The sequence below is a fragment of the Anthonomus grandis genome, unplaced genomic scaffold, assembly GCF_022605725.1.
Source record: "Anthonomus grandis grandis unplaced genomic scaffold, icAntGran1.3 ctg00001034.1, whole genome shotgun sequence".
NCBI lineage: Eukaryota > Metazoa > Arthropoda > Insecta > Coleoptera > Curculionidae > Anthonomus > Anthonomus grandis.
In genome coordinates this window covers 1-18,509 of record NW_026088656.1, presented here as the reverse complement: position 1 = coordinate 18,509, position 18,509 = coordinate 1, and the positions used below count along the sequence as shown (strand labels likewise).

General features: G+C 32.6%; 2 protein-coding genes across 2 annotated transcripts; both read left to right on the top strand.

Annotated features, from left to right (window-relative positions):
* Positions 1-8,726: 8,726 nt before the first annotated feature.
* On the top strand, positions 8,727-9,359 carry LOC126750014 (attacin-A-like). Its single transcript, XM_050459528.1, has 3 exons — positions 8,727-8,894; positions 8,953-9,032; positions 9,086-9,359. Exons 1-3 carry the CDS (start codon positions 8,788-8,790, stop codon positions 9,292-9,294), a joined length of 396 nt encoding a protein of 131 aa, XP_050315485.1. The 5' UTR covers positions 8,727-8,787; the 3' UTR covers positions 9,295-9,359.
* LOC126750013 (pre-mRNA-splicing factor ATP-dependent RNA helicase DHX16-like) lies at positions 9,331-15,425 on the top strand. The gene is made up of 3 exons (XM_050459527.1): positions 9,331-9,359; positions 10,622-10,797; positions 14,788-15,425. Exons 1-3 carry the CDS (start codon positions 9,331-9,333, stop codon positions 15,408-15,410), a joined length of 828 nt encoding a protein of 275 aa, XP_050315484.1. The 3' UTR covers positions 15,411-15,425.
* The last annotated feature ends 3,084 nt before the right edge of the window (positions 15,426-18,509 follow it).

Below are 18,509 nucleotides of genomic sequence, written 5' to 3'. Positions count from 1 at the left end.
ACACATCTCGTGAGAGTTCTTCTTGAAAATATTCCAGTAAACGTTAGCAAATGTGGTTTCAGCATGATGGAGTGCCGGCTCACTTTGCTGTACAAGTACGCGAGTATTTGGCTCAGCGGTTTGGGCACCGTTGGATTGGCCAGAGGTGGAGCAGTTTCTTGGCCTCCTAGGTCACCCCGATTTAACGTCGCCTCGATTTTTTCTTGTGGGGACATGTAAAGTCTTTAGTCTACGAAACTCCAGTAAAATCAGAGCTAGACTTAATTGGACGAAGCATTTGAAATCATTCAAAACGAGGTCAAATTTTTAGTGTAGTCCGCCGAAATCATGTGCGGCGTTTAAATCGGTGTATTGAGGTTGGGGGAAGACATTTTGAACAATTGTTCTGATTCCCGGACATGGGTTCCTATACTCAAATGGATTCTACTGTTGCACTGAACAACCCCAGGAAGTTTGATCCCATAGTTCTGAAAACACCCTGTATACTTTTCCTCATATAACTTTAAGATTTTCGAGTAAAACGTGAAAAATACCCCCATTTTATTTCACTCAACCGTATATGGTCAAGGTATATTTATCAAACTGCAAAATATGCGTATATTCTTTTTACAAAACGGAGCAAATTTCTGCATTTAAAAAAATCGACACGTGCATTTACATATCTAGTCTTTACACTCGATCACTACAATGTAATAATGGGAATATCATACCCAAAAAAATCTAGGAAACATTGCGAAATGCATTAACCTATATGAAATACGTGTACCAAATAATGAGAAAATCAAATTAAAAAAAAAAAACTCAAAAATACAAATTTGCTCAAAACTAAACAAGAATTTGAAAAATAAAATTTCCTTTAGAAAAATGCAGTGGTGCGCCTTTTTTTTATTAAAAAATATTTATTATAAATGTTAAGTTTTGGACACCCGGTTAAATATACCACAATTAAAGCAACACATCAGCAATTATTTAACTATTCAAGTAAGGGTTTTATACTAGTCTTCTATAACTAAAATGACTACTTTACCCGCAATAACAGACTTTTCCCCTCTACATCCAAGACAAGCCACTAATAAATCTTACCGTTCGGATTTTGGAACCCTACAACTCCGCCTTGAACTTTTCCGTTAGCACCGCCCCCTCCAAAGCCCTGAGGACCCTCTCTGTAAAAATGGAAACATAAATTACATTAACAATTTTATGAGTTTTATATATTTTTAATCACTATTGACAAGTTCTTATTCTTTCCCTAAAACTCACCGAACCTGCTTTAGGAGCCTACAAAAACATTACCTACCCCCAAAAAATGCGATAACAATTTTTTCAGAAAACTGGCTAAATAACTAATGATCTTCTAATGCACTATAGTTAATAACATTTACCTTCTTTGTCTAATGAGAACTTCACCCTCCTGGTTTAATACTGGAACAGCCGATACGGCAGCAGCAGCAAACACTGCAACTAAAACGAATAACTGGGCGTTCATTTTTACGGTTGTTTATTAATTAAATTAATTAAAGTAGTACTGTGAAGTAATATTATCTTATAATGCTGTTGCAAGCTACACATCTTATATATATATTCGGATTTCAAAGAGGTAATTCACAGTATCCAAAAAGCCCCGAGACCCACATGTTTGTTTATCGGTACTATCGTAGGTTAGGTCAATAACCAGTGTAAAGTACCGAAGTAAAAGCGAACGGTTTCTTCGAGGAAATAATCAGGGTCATTAATAAAATTAATCTGAATGTACAATTATGTTATCATTGTTGTAGTTGTATCTGGTTATTTTTGCGCAATAATAATTGCCAAATTATTAATAATAATTTTCCAGTATTTTTATCTTTTATGGGACCATTACCGAAATTTCCCTCTTAACGTTCTGTTATGGTTTTACTATGGTCATTAATAATTTCAGGTGCTTTGCTGAAACTATCCCTTAGTATAGTATGAAGTTCGTGTTGAATACATAAATTGCTTTTTCGCAAATAATTCATTTCAGTTATCCCCATATGCAAGCAAAAGTCAAAGGGGGTTCAAGTCTGGGCTTCGTGCGGGCCAATCCACGTCCATACGCAATAAGTAGCCAGACAGTGACAATGACAACATTCATAATAATTCATTGTGTAAACAATCTATGCCCTCTATGACGTAATTTAAAATTATAAAAAAAAACATTGTCCAAATTAAGTTTATGGACAAAATTCGAAAAAAAAATAGATTAAATTTATCACCCTGTATCTTGGTGGTCTTGGTGACTTTCGAACTAGGAAAATTCAACTTAACCTAATTTTTTTTTCAAGGGGAATCTGCGATTAAAATATTTACCAGTATTTATGGGACACCTTGTATATGATGTTTGTGAATTATGGAATCCGATATAAATATAAACGTTTTATTAACAGCCGTTGATTATTATGTTTTTAATTAATATATGTACCTATTTAATTTGGAGTTTTCTCATGGGTGTCTTATTATGTTCTATAATTTTTTAGAAATATATATTTTTTTTAATTCTTTTGAATCAAAAAATGTGAGCTCAGTTAAGAAATAAAATGAAAAAAAAAATTGAAACGCCGTCAATAATAAATTGTAAAAGGGCGTATGTACTATAAAAACTTTTTTAACAGATAAATAAAAATTATTATCTTGTTAATATATATTCATAATTAACTGTAAAAGTTTGACAAAAGCTACCCTTAATGATTCACGTTGTTTTGAGGCTACCTACTTGTTTAATTTCCTTTTCATAATTTGTCATGTAAATTATATATTTTTATTTTATTTAAATTCTAAGCTAACAGTAAATAAGACCATACAAAAATAGGTCCCAATGCACTATTTAAAATGTAGATACATAAAAATAGGGAAAGCATATAAATTAAACAAAGACATATTTATTATTTAAGTACCTTACACATCATAGTTTTTTTTTAATTAAATTTAATATAATTATATATATGTGTATTAATAAATATTTAATACAAAAACGTGCTATTAGATTGGATATTATTAAAAATCAGTGATTTATCTAAAAGAATTTTCTTACTGGTCAAAGGTTTGGGTGTGGGGTGGGGGGGGTTAAGGGTTGTTTTAATAAAAAACAATGTTTCTGCAGAAAATATATAAGCAATTTTTAATTTAATAACACTATTTATTTAAATTTGATATAATTTGATATATTGATAAATATTTAATACAGAAACAGTGTTATTAAATTTGATATTATGGACGAAAAACAGTGATTTTTTCAAAAGAATTTCTAACTGCGCAAATATATGGGGTGGGTGGGGGGCTAAGGGTTGTTTAATGAAAAACGACGTTTCTGCAGAAAATATATATGCAATATTTAATTTAATAACATTGTTTATTTAAATAAAATATAATTTTATATATAAATATTTAATACAAAAACAGTGTTATTAAATTGGATATTATGGACGAAAAACAGTGATTTTTCAAAAGAATTTCTAACTGCGCAATTATATGGGGTGGGTGGGGGGGCTAAGGGGTTGTTTTAATGAAAAAACAACGTTTCTGCAGAAAATATATATGCAATATTTAATTTAATAAAATTGTTTATTTAAATTAAATATAATATTATATATAAATATTTAATACAGAACCAGTGTTATTAAATTGGATATTATGGACGAAAAACTGTGATTTTTCAAAAGAATTTGTTACTGGGCAAGTGTTTGGGGTGGGTGCGGGGTTAAGGGTTGTTTTAATGAAAAACGACGTTTCCACAGAAAATATATATGCAATATTTAATTTAATAACATTGTTTATTTAAATTAAATATAATTTTATATACAGTGCTTTCATTTCAAAACGATCCACCCCTTAATAACTTTCTTAAAAAAAAAAAAAACACGTCAAATTAGATATACAGGGGGGCGTTTAATTATGCATTTACTGAAGTTCTGTCAATCACCTCCTCACCTCCAGCTAACCTCACTTTAATATGTCAAATGGGAACCCCCATCGTCGTGATACATCATAGTAAGGAGCGTAAAAATTCTCTATTCAACGGTACCAAAAAAAAATGAAATCGGTAAATGTGTAAGCAAATAGTTAGCGAAAATGTCTAGAAATAATGAATATTTTATTTACGCCAAACTTTTGTATGTCAAATGGCTACCCCATGGTGTGATACATTATTTTAAAGGGCATTCATTATGCTAACAATGGTTGTAAAAAAAAATAAAATTGATTTGACCAAGAAGCAATTAAAATGTAAATCGGTAGGGTAGAAAAACAAATTTTAATTAGTTTTAACACATTTATTTTTAATAAATATTCAAAATGCGCGCCGTTATTAACAAGACAATAAAAAAGCCTATTTTCAAACTTCTTACGAACATTGGCAAGCGTCTGCCCGCTAATTTCTCTGCATTTAATCTGCATTCTATTTTTTAAATTCTCAATACTCTCAGGTGGGGTTTTATAAACTTTGCTTTTTAAGTAGCCCCAAAGAAAAAAAATCTAGTGGGGTTAGGTCCGGAGACCGCGCAGGCCATTCGATTGCACCACGTCTGCCAATCCACTTTTCTCGAAAATTTTCATCAAGTCACTCTCAAACTACCAAAGTGTAGTGCGCGGGGAGCTCCATCCTGCTGAAAATGTATATTATTTTCATTCAATAATATAGCACCATGTTGATCTACTTGATTTTCCATAGATTGGATGATGGAAGGGTATATTGCATTTTCTAAAAGGTTTAAATAAATTTCGCCAGTCAAATTTTCTTCCAAAAAAAAATGGCCCGATCATTTCATTCCCATAAATTCCTGCCCAAACATTTTTTTCATTATCCCAGTATCTACAGTTATGTCTGTTCACCAGGGCCATTTAAAAAAAAGGTCGATTGTCACTGAAGCAAATGTTCTTCAATAAATGGGGATCGTCGTCAATTCGCTGGCACATCACTTTGTGAAATTTTGTGAAATTGAATTCTCCTATCAAAATCATCTTCCCTTTTCCCTTCTTCCGAGTTCATGAAGAATATGAATTTTATAAGGAAAGAACTTATTTTTTTTTTAAACTTTATGTACGGAACCAGTGGAAATATTTGTTAGTTTTGCGGGCCTTTGTTATAGACAAAGTTGGATCCATAGCAAATTGCCCTAGTACTTCAACTTGGCATGCTTCATCGACAATTCTATTTTCATATTTTTTCTTATTGCAAATCGATCCCGTCTCTTCAAATTTTTCGTATCAATTCTAATACGTATTTATGGCTCACGTTTTTATCTTGATACCTTTCATTAAATGCTCTCGCGGTTCTGCGAGCACACCGATCTTGAGCTCCATAAAGGAAAATTATTTCTATTCTGTCGGCTAGCGTATACACCATTTTATTAACTCACTGTTTTAACTAAAATTGAAAAATTGCACGCGTCAAACTGACAGTTTTAACAATAATAAATCGCCTGCTTTTTAAACGCCTTAAAAATGTAAGGTATTGCAGTGTTTTTTTGTACCTATTAGGTAGGTTTCGCAAAAAATATAAGTGAAATAAATACACATACAAAGTTGTAAGACTGCAAAGATTTTTGCAAACAATTTAAAGACACTCTTTTTTCTCGCAAATAACGGTAGGGGAGACCGAGGATACATGGGACAAATTTGATTAAATGATCTCTAACTTTTTTTCGAAGAAATCTCTATCCATAAGGTTTTATTAATGTAATAAACAAACTTTTGTCATAATATATTACTACATAGCATTATCCAAATAAATTAAAAAATATTTTTAAACCGGGATCAAAAATTTTTGGTCATTTGTCCAATGTATCCCCTGCTCTGGGGTAATAATGGACATGATATGGGGATATTCTGGACATTCATTTACTAATAAAGACAAAAAGTCTTAGAGTAAATATTTATTTAGGAAGCAACAAATTTTCAACTTTTATTTAAGTTAAACTAAATTCTGTCAAATCTGCGTTGAAATAAATCGAATCTTTGACTTCAATACCTTTTGGAAGCACAGCTATTACTTCTCCGAATGTTACAAAAGAAGATTCTTCTTCTGTAATTTTGAAGCGATTTGATGGAATCATTCTTTTAAAAAATCGAACCTGAAATCCGTCGAAAAGTTTTCGTTCTACCCGAGCAACATAATTTCTTCCAGAAAATGGTGTTTTTCCCGGAACTTTGACAACAATGACACCGCCTCTTTCTACATCGTGGGTATCCTGAACTGTCTCTTCTTCTTCCTCCCACTCTGAGGAGGAATCTTTTGTTAGTTCTTCATTTATCTCTTCATCACTAGAGTCACTTTCTACTAGAACTTTTCTCTTAATCTCCTTAACCTTTTTTGGAGGAGGCTTCTTTCTTGCCAATAATTCTTCTTTTTCTGGAGTGTCAGTAACTATCATACATTTTCCTTGTTTTCTTCCTTTTCTCATAGGTTTTCGGGGTTGGATAAGGACTTATTTTGTCTGGTGTAATTAAGTTAGATATATTTAAAGGACTTTCAGTCCCAGTAACGCTAGTGCTAGGAATTGAGGTTTCATCGGCAGCGCGATTTCCGTCAGTGGCTGGAATTAGGTTTTCATCTAGGTTTTCTCTTTCGGCGAAAATACAGCTTCCACCAGATTGATTGGTAATGACATCTGGAGCAGGTCGATCTGAAACTGACGAACACAATAACTCGTGTTCTTGAAATATGTCCCGATTAAAGGGAAAAATTCCACTTTTACGAAAGCCAGACTTTATATTTTCTGGTGTAGCAGCACGATCCCAGGCCTTTGAGCATAGCTCCGCAAGTGAGTAAATAGAAATAGTTTCATTTGGATAAGTCATCATCCAAGAATTGGCAGCTTTGGAAAAATATTGAAAAAACTCTTGAAAGGTCCAAAAACAGATCGGTCAAGAGGTTGTAATTTATTTGATGTATGCGGAGGTAAGGTCAAAACTTCAATACCATTTTCTTTAACAAACAACGGGGGTAACACGGGGTTATTTTTACTACATCTGATATTTCGTTGGAAAAACTGAAGAACTTTAATAAAATTATCTGTTGTCATCCAGCCAGATTTATTCACAAGACCCATAGATCCTTGCATAGCTCCAGACATCTTTTCAACAGGCGGTACGGTAGTAACCCCTGTTTCGTCTAAATTAAAAATTTGGCTTGCCTGATAGTTATGCCGGCTGTAAACAGTTTTGAGTTTGAACAACTGTTTTGTTAAACGCCGTCATACGAGCAAGAGATGTTGCTTCCGGTTTTCGAATTGAGAGTTCTGGATTTCTCCTCAAAAAACCGGGAAACCACTCCTCGCCAGCCATTGCTTTTGTTGCCCAAGAATCCGGGATTAAAAGCTTATTTCGAGACGCAAACTGAAATGCTAGTTGTCTAGTTTTTTTTGGAGTTAATCCATAGAACATAGACGAACATTTGAGTAAATATTCAGCTAATGCTTGTTCCATTTCTGGAGAAAAAAATTGACGATGTTTAAAATTTGGTTTTAAAGATATATTTTCTATCCCCTGTTCTCTATCCCTTTTCACATAAATAGCTAAACGAGACTTAGTAACATTATACCTCTCCGAAACTTTTCGCAAGCTACCAATATTATTTAAGACATCCTCTACAGCTCTTCTTAGATCTCCTTCAGAGAATTCCCTGTCGGTTTTCTTTTTTATACTCTCTCACCATCTGAAATAAAAAAATAAAAACATTCTGGGGATACAATGGACAATAGGGGATACTATGGACATCCGTCCATTGTATCCCCCATTGACCCTTCAAATACATATTAAGCGGGAGTTTTAAACATGTCCATTCTGTCCTGGTGTCCATTGTATCCTCGGTCTCCCCTACACATTCTTTACTTAAAAAAATAAATAATTTGCTTGAACTAAATGTACTGTTTGTTACCACACATTTTAACTTCTAAATTGCTTGTATTTTTTTTGATGATCTATTATAAAAAAATTAAGAATTTTAAAATGATGTAGGTACCACACTAAAAGTATTCATTTAAAATACCAAAGTTTGGCGTAAATAAAATATTCATTACTTCTAGACATTTTCGCTAACTATTTGGTTACACATTTACCGATTTAATTTTTTTTAAGAAAGTTATTAAGAGTGGATCGTTTTGAAATGAAAGCACTGTATATGTATATTTGTATATAATGTATATTTAAATGTACATATATATAAATAAATACAAATAAAACTTACAGGAAAAGTGTAAATAAAACATGAGTGTAAAATAAATTACCAAAATAAAACAAAGTACGAGTTAGAATTGTATTTATATATTATTATTATTATTAGATTCCATAATATGATGGATAAACAGTGATTGATATGTCAATTTTTTAAATGCCAAAATATAAAATAGTATATGACATACGTATATTCGACAGTTTAATAAATACACCTTGACCATATACGGTTGATAAATATATCAAAACCAAAAACTCACTTAATAATCGTTAAACAAATATATATTTAAGTGTGGATTCATCCTCGACGTTTTCCTCATTCTTTAACAAAGAAAACATCATATACTGCTCTCATTTCAAACAGTTAAAACAAACAAAAACTAACAGATTACGACTTAATCAACAAGTCCTGACCCCTGACTAATCTCCCCACGTTTAAGTCGGTACTTTACAGCACGTGATTATTCACCCAAGAAACCGATAACGCAAGCGTAGGTCAGGTCTTCGGAAACTGTGAATTACCGTAGCAATAATAATATATAAAATAAGCAAATCGCTGTATAGCCACATCAGTTCATCCAAGTGCATTAATAAATAATAATGAACGCTCAGTTGTTTGCTGTTCTCTTAGTAGCAGTCATTGCTGCTGTATCAGCTGTTCCAGTATTAAACCAGCAGGAGGGGGAGGTCTTAATAAGACAAAGAAGGTATTATTAATTGTTCTAAGCTTACTAGAGGAGGATATTGATATAGTAAGTTTTGTAGGCAAGGTCCTCAAGGCTTTGGGGCAGGTGGTGCCAATGGGAAAGTTCAAGGGGGAGGTGTAGGCTTCCAAAATCCAAACGGTAAGACTTGATTGTGTAACAAATCATGTTACCAATCATATTTCCACTTTAAGGTTCAGGTGGAAGTGTTTCCTATGGACATGCCAACGGTTACGGTCACAATGTGGGCGTAGATGCCAAAGTGCCAGTGTGGTCAAGCAAGAACCGATTTGGAGAATCCACTTTGAATGTGGGAGGGGGAGCCACCCAACATTTCGGGGGCCCTGGAGGGAATCAGAACCTGGACAAGAGGGTCGGCGCTAGTTTTAACCACCGGTGGTGAAAACCGTCTTTTAATTGTGATTTATTAGGTCTGATTATGAATAAATTTAGATTTTATTCAATCTAGTAAGCATTTTCTCTGTCATGTTGCTTTATATACCACTGGTTTAATTGTGAGTGAAAAATGGTGGTGACAAAAGTGGTGACTGTGAGTTTAAAATGGAAGAACTCGAATTGAACCTTGAGCATTAGATGCAATAGATGTTGAAGGAATTTATATTGTTGCAACTTTGACCAATTTGACACAGCAATGTGAGCTTCTAGGCCTGCCAATGAGGTGTACTTTGGGTCTTATCCAAGTAACACATCATATATTATTATCGTTAAATATATTTATTAAACTGTAGAGTAGACGTATATCATATACTATTCTGTTTACAGAAGCGAGAACATTTCGACATTTAAAAAAATTGACTTGGGATTTACATATCTAGTTTTTAAATTCGATTACTACACCTCACATATTTGATGAAATTCTTCTAAAAAATCACTGTTTTTCGTCTATATTATTCAGTCTAATAACGCTGTTTTTATACTAAAGATTTATACAGGGTGTTCATTTGAAAACTTCCCACCACGGATTTATCGAAAACCAATGTTTAAAAAAAAAACTCCGAAATACCTCAAAAAGTTTTTTCAAGGGGGACAACTTTCTAACCTAAAATTACTTCACCCCCTTTCACCCTCTGCCCCCCAGGGTCATCCCCTTAAAAATTTTAAATGGCAAGGGGTATCGAGTAATAGCTTGTTTAAAAGGTCTTTCGAAGTCTTTTATTTTGACGTTTGATTTTTTTAAATCGGTCGATTCGTTTTCGAGAAAATTAGAAAAATCTTTGTTTAACTTAATTTGTTCAGAGAGAAAACAAAAACATGAAAATATCAGTTTTTATTTCAATAAGTGTTCAAAATGTTGCCCGTTTTGGCCGAACAATGATATAGGCGATGTTCAAATTCCTGACGGACATTTTCAAAAACATGTTGTGGGATATCATGGCAGCTGTCGATGACGCGTTGACGAAGTTCATCCAAACTTTCAGGTTGGGGAGTAAACACAATAGATTTCAAATGACCCCATAGAAAAAAGTCTAACGGCGTTATATCAGGAGATCTAGCAGGCCATTCTATAGCCCCCCCTCCCTCCCTTCGCCCTATCCATTTATTTGTAAACTCGTCGTCTAGCCATTGCTGAACGGGAAGAACATAGTGAGGAGGAACGCCGACTTGCTGGAAATATATTTCAGCTTCATCAAGTATAGGGTTTCCATCATCATCGATTTGGTTTTCAATGGATTTAGTGATAAGCGGATAAGAGTTTTTTTTTTTTTTAGTGTGATGATTATTGACGAAGCCCACGAGAGGACTCTGCACACCGACATTTTATTTGGATTAGTCAAGGATATCGCCCGGTTTCGTCCTGACCTAAAGTTACTGATTTCCAGTGCAACCTTAGATGCTCAGAAGTTTTCGGAGTTTTTTGATCAAGCTCCTATATTTAGGATACCAGGTTAGTTCATGCATTTACAATTCATTCATGTAATTGTATTAATTTTTAATTAAATTAATACAATTTTTCCTATGATGTTACCTAAAACTTAATACAATAGTTTTATGGTGTAACATCGATAATCATTTTTTGTTCACTACTGCACAAAATGTTCGATATTTCCAAAATTATTGCTGGGGCAGGCTTGAGTCCTAGAAATTAGTTCAGAAGAACACTTGTGAATATTATGCTTTTTGTTTCATGAGAATACGTCATGTAGTTTTTGAGATATCGGACTTTAAAGTGGGTCCTCAACTTAATTATGGATGATAGTTTTTTGGTGACCACTGCACAAAAAGTCCGATATTTCCAAAACTATTGCTAAGGCAGGCTTGAATCTTGGAAATCATTTTAAAAGAACACTTTTGTGAATATTATGCTTTTTCTTTCATGAGAATACGTCATGTAGTTTTTGAGATATCGGACTTTAAAGTGGGTCATCAACTTAAGCATGGATGATAGTTTTTTGGTGACCACTGCACAAAAAGTCAAAACTATTGTTAGGACAGGCTTGAATGTTGGAAATCATTTTAAAAGAACACTTTTGTGAATATTATGCTTCTTGTTTTATGATAATATGTCAAGTAGTTTTAACGATATTGGACTTTGAAGTGAGTGCTTAACCTGATCCTCAATAATAATTTTTTTAGTCACTACTACACATATATATACTTATTTTCAAAATTGTTGCTAAGGCAGGCTTGAACCTTGAAAAGCATTTAAAAAGAACACTTTTGTGAATAGGATCTTGACAAAAAGGTTTGATGAGGTTTTTAAAGACTTCGGTCGAAGAATGCTCTGTCAAAGTTCAGCCAACTTAAGAAATCTTATAGGAGACTCAAGGGATAAAATGGAGACAAATGAAAAGTCCCGAGTTTTATGACATATTAATGGCAACGAAAGAAGAGTTAAAAAGTCAAGTTTGGCTGAACGTTTTTTAAATACTTTGTAGGAATAGAGTTTTACAATTACTTAAACTAGATGCATACCTACGAAAATTTAGCAATATTTAAAAATCAAAAATTCTTTCTCAATAGGTATTAGGCAAGGTAAGCTTATTGGCAATAAAACAACTAAAATCTTCTATTTTAATTCCCGGGGAAAACTCAACCATTGTTAACAATACTAACTAATTGTATATGTATATTAATAAAAATACAAAAACAGTTCTATTAGATTGGATTTTATGAACGAAAAACAGTGATTTTTCAAAGGAAGTTTTTACTGGGCTAATGTTTGGGGTGGGTGGGGGGGCAAGGGTTGTGTTGATAAAAAACAATGTTTCTGCAAAAAAAATATATGCAATATTTAATTTGATAACATTGTTTATTTAAATTTGATCTAATTTTATATATAAATATTTAGTATAAAAACGACGTCATTAGATTGGATATTACGAACGAAAAACAGTAATTTTTTAAAGGAATTTCTCACTGAGCAAATGTTTGGGGTGGGTGGGGGGATTAAGGGTTGTTTCTGCAGAAAATATATATGCAATATTTAATTTAATAACACTGTTTATATTTAAATTTGATATAATTTTATACAAGGGGTAACATAAGTGATGACTTTAATTTTAAGGAGTGATTCCTTGTAATTATTTAACTAAAAAAGTTCATATAAAAATATGTCCGGAGACGCTTTGTTTTCGAGATACAGGTTGTAAAACTTTTTTTGTAAAATGGATTTTTTTCATTAATATCTAGAAAACACGTTTACCGAATTTGTTGAAATTCTTACAGTTTGTTAGTAATTTTATAAAGTATCCTTTGGCTTATTTGTATGTCTCTTAATTTTTGTGAAAAATAATAAAAACTTACTCAGAGCTACGAGTTTTAAATATCAAATTATTAAATTAAATGCTCGAAATGAGAACCACGACTGTCAATTCTCACACACATTGTATGACATTAGAAGAATCTACAATTAGGTTTCTTAAATCATTTTCATCCACAACGAGTGTCGCATAAACAAGCAATTTTGAGATATCTCCAAAAGAAATAGTCCAGAGGATTCAGGTCTGGGGATCCTGCTGGCCATAACTGACTCCCCCGCCCGACCATTGCTGAGGAAAAGTGTTATTAAGAGAGGTACATTCAGTCGAGGAGGGAAAAAATGCGGTCCGATAAGATGATCACCAAGAATTCCTGTCCAAACATTCACCGAAAATTGCTGTTGAAATCCACTTTCTCCAATGGCATAAGGATTTTCGTAGTCCCAAAAATGATTATTGTGGAAGCTTCTGATGGCTTCCTGTGAAAAACTTGCCTCAACTGTAAATAGAATTTTAGACGTAAAGTTTGGATTCTGCGCATTTTTTTAAATTATTTTCTCTGAACGAAGCAAGATATGTACAAAATTGAAGGAACAAAAAAGTTCAATTTTTATTTGTTTTATTAAAAAAAAAAATAACACTCTGTATCTCGAAAATGAAGCGTCTCCGGACATATGTTATATCAACTTTTTAATTTAAAAAATTAGAAGGAATCACCCTTTAAAATTAAAGTCATCACTTATGTTACACCCTGTATATAAATATTTAGTATAAATACTGCATCAGTAGGTTGGATAATATTCACAAAGAAAATAATAGTAAACTATAATAAACTATAAGAAATAATAGTAAACTATAGAAAATAATAGTAAACTATGCGTTAGTATAATTATCTTTGATATTGACAAAAACAGTGATTTTTCAGAAGACTGTCATCAAAGATTTGAGGTCTAGTAATCGAGTTTAAAGACTAGATATGTAAATCCCTTGTCAATTTTTTAAATGCCCAAATTTTCTCACATTTGTAAACCGAATTGTATATTATATACGTATATTCTCACCTATAATTTTCTTAAAAAATATTTTTCTCTCAGGCAATTATTTTCTGAAAAAAAAACGTTTTTCATTAACCTTACCCTTACCCCCCACCCACCCCACACAACTTACCAGTAAAAAATTGTTTTCAAAAATCATTGTTTTCAAAAATAATGCGTATAAATAACAGCAGGTTTCGTTGTTTACATCCAATAATAATACAGTTTGGTTATTTAAATTTGATATAATCTTATATATGTATATTAATAAATATTTAATACAAAAACAGTGCTATAAGATTGGATTTTATGAACGAAAAACGCTGATTTTTCAAAAGAATTTCTTACTGTGCAAATGTTTGGGGTGGGTGGGCTTAAAGGTTGTTCTAATAAAAACCAATATTTTGGCAGAAAATATATATGCAATATTTAATTTAATAACACTTTATTTAAATTTGATATAGTAGATTAAATATTGATAGGAAGGACTTATATCTTGTGTGATCTTGTATGAAGGTAAATCCTGAGAAGGCGTTAGAGATAATTTTTAAATTTTTGAAAACTAGTTTTGGTTCAGTCCTATAGGGTTTAATAGATTTTGGCTCGAATTTTTGAGACACCCTGTACAGTTATAGAAAAATGTGTAGTAAGAGAATAATTAGCTTCAACCTTTGAAGTTGCAGAAAGGGGATTGCATGATAATAAAAACTGGTTTGCTGCAATGTCGCTAACAATAAATTTTAACAAAAACAAATTCGTAGCTGTTAGTCCCAACCACAGGAATATTCCGGACTATAATAAAATTAAATTAAGTTTAACTCAAGGGGATATTTTCATTGAGAGTGTCGACCAGATAATGTATCTTCCTGTTGAAATTGACAAAAATTTAAAATGGGATATTCACATAAATGGAGTCGTTAAAAAGTTAAGATGTATCCTTTACACATTTAGACAACTGAAAAAAATTCTAGAAGTTCCCTAGATTATGTGTATCTATCATGCTCCAGTTGGTTCGCATATTCAATACGACATAAGTTGTTGAGCTCTTTTTATTTCCATGTTTACTATTAGTTTTTCTTTTTTAATGTAAATGAGTAATGTTAAATGGAAATAAATATTGATTGATTGATATGCTGTTGTTAGGCAGACGCTTTCCGGTGGACATCTACTACACAAAAGCCCCGGAAGCGGACTACGTGGACGCGTGCGTCATCTCCATCCTCCAAATCCACGTCTCCCAACCTTTGGGCGACGTCTTGGTATTCCTGACGGGTCAGGAGGAGATCGAAACCTGCCACGAACTCTTACAGGACCGCATTAGACGATTGGGCTCGAAAGTTCGAGAACTTCTCATTTTACCGGTATACGCGAACCTGCCGAGTGACATGCAAGCGAAAATCTTCGAACCGACGCCACCTGGTGCCAGGAAAGTGGTACTGGCCACCAATATTGCCGAAACGTCGTTGACCATTGACAATATCGTTTACGTGATAGATCCGGGATTTGCCAAGCAGAATCATTTTAATTCCAGGACGGGTATGGAGAGTCTGATGGTGGTGCCGATATCGAAGGCGTCGGCCAATCAGAGGGCTGGGAGGGCGGGCAGGGTTGCTGCCGGCAAGTGTTTTAGGTTGTACACAGCATGGTCGTATAAGCATGAGTTGGAGGATAATACAGTGCCGGAGATCCAGAGGATCAACTTGGGAAATGCTGTTTTAATGCTGAAAGCTTTGGGTGAGTTTGTTTTCAATGATAAAATTTTGTAATTAAAGGTATATGGAAAAAAAAGTTCAACTGTGCTTAACACGATTAATTGCTTGTTCCGATATTGGGGCGAACATATTCATAACCCAAAGAAAAAACTTGCGAACGAAATTATACTTTTGGCAGTATAACATTGTATTCTATGCCACATCTAACTTAACTTAAAATTCGTTCTAATACTCTCACGAGATGTGTATTGCCTATTATTTAATGTACTATAATTTTAAGCTTACAATTTTATAGTTGAATAGAATTAATAATAGAATGAATAGAGTCCATATTTTGTAGGAGAAACTGTGTATATAAAATGAGCGAAGTCTATATCTCCAAGAAAAATGCATGTAGGTCACTTACGTAAATGTATTATGCATTTGGCTGTATAAACCATCATCAGATACAGAACATTACAAAAAACATATACGTTCACCAAATAAAACAAAAATTACCCGTAGCGAGAATAAAAACAACAATAAATAAAAAGAATATTAATGAATATTAATTGTAATCTTTACAATTTTATCTTTACCGTTTTTAATCTAGGTTAGTTTTTATCACTTTTTAATGTTTAGTTTTTCGTGCTTTTCAAGGTTTTTGTTTTTTTTTTCTCCTAAGTACAATATACAGTACAATAATACAGCTACTAGTGTTTTTCATTCTGTTCTATTGTACTTAGAGAGTTGAATTAAAACTGCCGGTAAGGAAATCATGAATTATAATAAACTGGAAAGTTTCAAGGATCTACTCCTGAATAATACCGGGGTGGTATTATATGTATTATACTTCACTTTAACCTCTTCTTCTCAAAAAGAAGGAAAACACAATAACACTCCAAATTTTTCTAAGAACTATTTATTAAACTAAAAAAAATATGGAGTGAAGTTACAGTTCTAAAATGTAAAATGCGAATGAATTAAAAAAAGCTTATTTTAATGTAATCACGCCTCTAAACGGCGGCGGCGTCAGTATTGATACAAAGAAGATGCTTAATAAACAAAAACGCACGTGCTGGTAGATTAGCATTTTTAAACAGTCCATTATTTATAAAAGTTTCAAGAACACATTTTGTTTATAATATAAAAAAAAAAGCAAAGTCGCAAAACAACTCCAAAAAAAAGTCAAAATTTTGGACAGTTTTTGGATTTTTTTAATGCGGAAAATGTTGCTTTTGGGGGACAAATTCTGTTCTATTGTACTTAGAAAGTTGATTTAAAAACAACCAGTAAGGAAACCATGAATTTTAATAAACTGGAAAGTTTCAAGGATTTACTCTAAAAAAAAGTCAAAATTTTGGGCAATTTTGGAATTTTTCATGTGGAAAATGTTGCTTTTAGGGGACAATTTCTGTTCTATTAGTACTTAGACGAGTTGAATTAAAAACTACCAGTAAGGAAACCATGAATTATAATAAACTGGAAAGTTTCAAGGATCTACTCTAAAAAAAAGTCAAAATGTTGGGCAATTTTCGATTTCTCATGTGTAAAATTCTGCTTTTGGGGGACAAATTCTGTTCTATTGTACTTAGAGACTTGATTTTAAAAACAACCAGTAAGGGAACCATGAATTATAACAATCTGGAAAGTTTCAAAGATCTACTCCAAAAAAAAGTAAAAATTTTGGGCAATTTTCGATTTTTTCATGTGAAAAATTCTGCTTTTGGGGGACAAATTCTGTTCTATTGTACTTAGAGAGTTGATTTAAAAACTACCAACCTCACGAGATGTGAGGATCTACTCCAAAAAAAAGTCAAAATTTTGGGCAATTTTGGAATTTTTCATGTAGAAAATGTTGCTTTTAGGGAACAATTTCTGTTCTATTGTACTTAGAGAGTTGAATTAAAAACTACCAGTAAGGAAACCATGAATTATAATAAACTGGAAAGTTTCAAGGATCTACTCTAGAAAAAAGTCAAAATTTTGGGCAATTTTGGAATTCTTCATGTGAAAAATGTTGCTTTTGGGAGACAATTTCTGTTCTATTGTACTTAGAGAGTTGAATTAAAAACTACCAGTAAGGAAAACATGAATTATAATAATCTGCAAAGTTTCAAGGATCTACTCTAAAAAAAAGTCAAAATTTTGGGCAATTTTCGATTTTTTCATGTGAAAAATTCTGCTTTTGGGGGACAAATTCTGTTTTATTATACTTAGAGAGTTGAATTAAAAACTACCAGTAAGGACACCATAAATTGTAATAACCTGGAAAGTTTCAAGGATCTACTCTAAAAAAAAGTCAAAATTTTGGGCAATTTTGGATTTTTTCATGTGAAAAATGTTGCTTTTGGGGGACAAATTCTGTTTTATTGTACTTAGAGACTTGATTTGAAAACTACCAGTAAGGGAACCATGAATTATATTAATCTGGAGAGTTTCAAGGATCTACTCCAAAAAAAAGTCAAAATTTTGGGCAATTTTCGATTTTTTTATGTGGAAAATGTTACTTTTGGGGGACAAATTCTGTTCTATTGTACTTAGAGAGTTGAATTAAAAACTACCAGTAAGGAAACCATGAATTATGATAATCAGGAAAGTTTCAAGGATCTACTCCAAAAAAAAGTCAAAATTTTGGGCAATTTTGAATTTTTTCATGTGGAAACTGTTGCTTTTGGGAGACAACTTCTGTTTTATTGTACTTAGAGAGTTGATTTAAAAACTACCAGTAAGAAAACCATGAATCATAATAATCTGAAAAGTTTCAAGGATCTACTCCAAAAAAAAAGTCAAAATTTTGGGCAATTTTGGATTTTTTCATGTGGCAAATGTTGCTTTTGGGGTACAACTTCTGTTCTACTGTACTTAGAGAGTTCATTTGAAAACTACCAGTAAGGACACCATGAATTGTAATAACCTGGAAAGTTTCAAGGATCTACTCTAAAAAAAAGTCAAAATTTTGGGCAGTTTTGAATTTTTTCATGTAAAAAATTCTGCTTTCGGGGGACAAATTCTGTTCTATTGTACTTAGAGAGTTGAATTAAAAACTACCAGTAAGGACACCATTAATTATAATAACCTGGAAAGTTTCAAGGATCTACTCCAAAAAAAAGTCAAAATTTTGGGCAAATTTGGATTTTTTGATGTGGAAAATGTTGACTCTCACGAGATGTG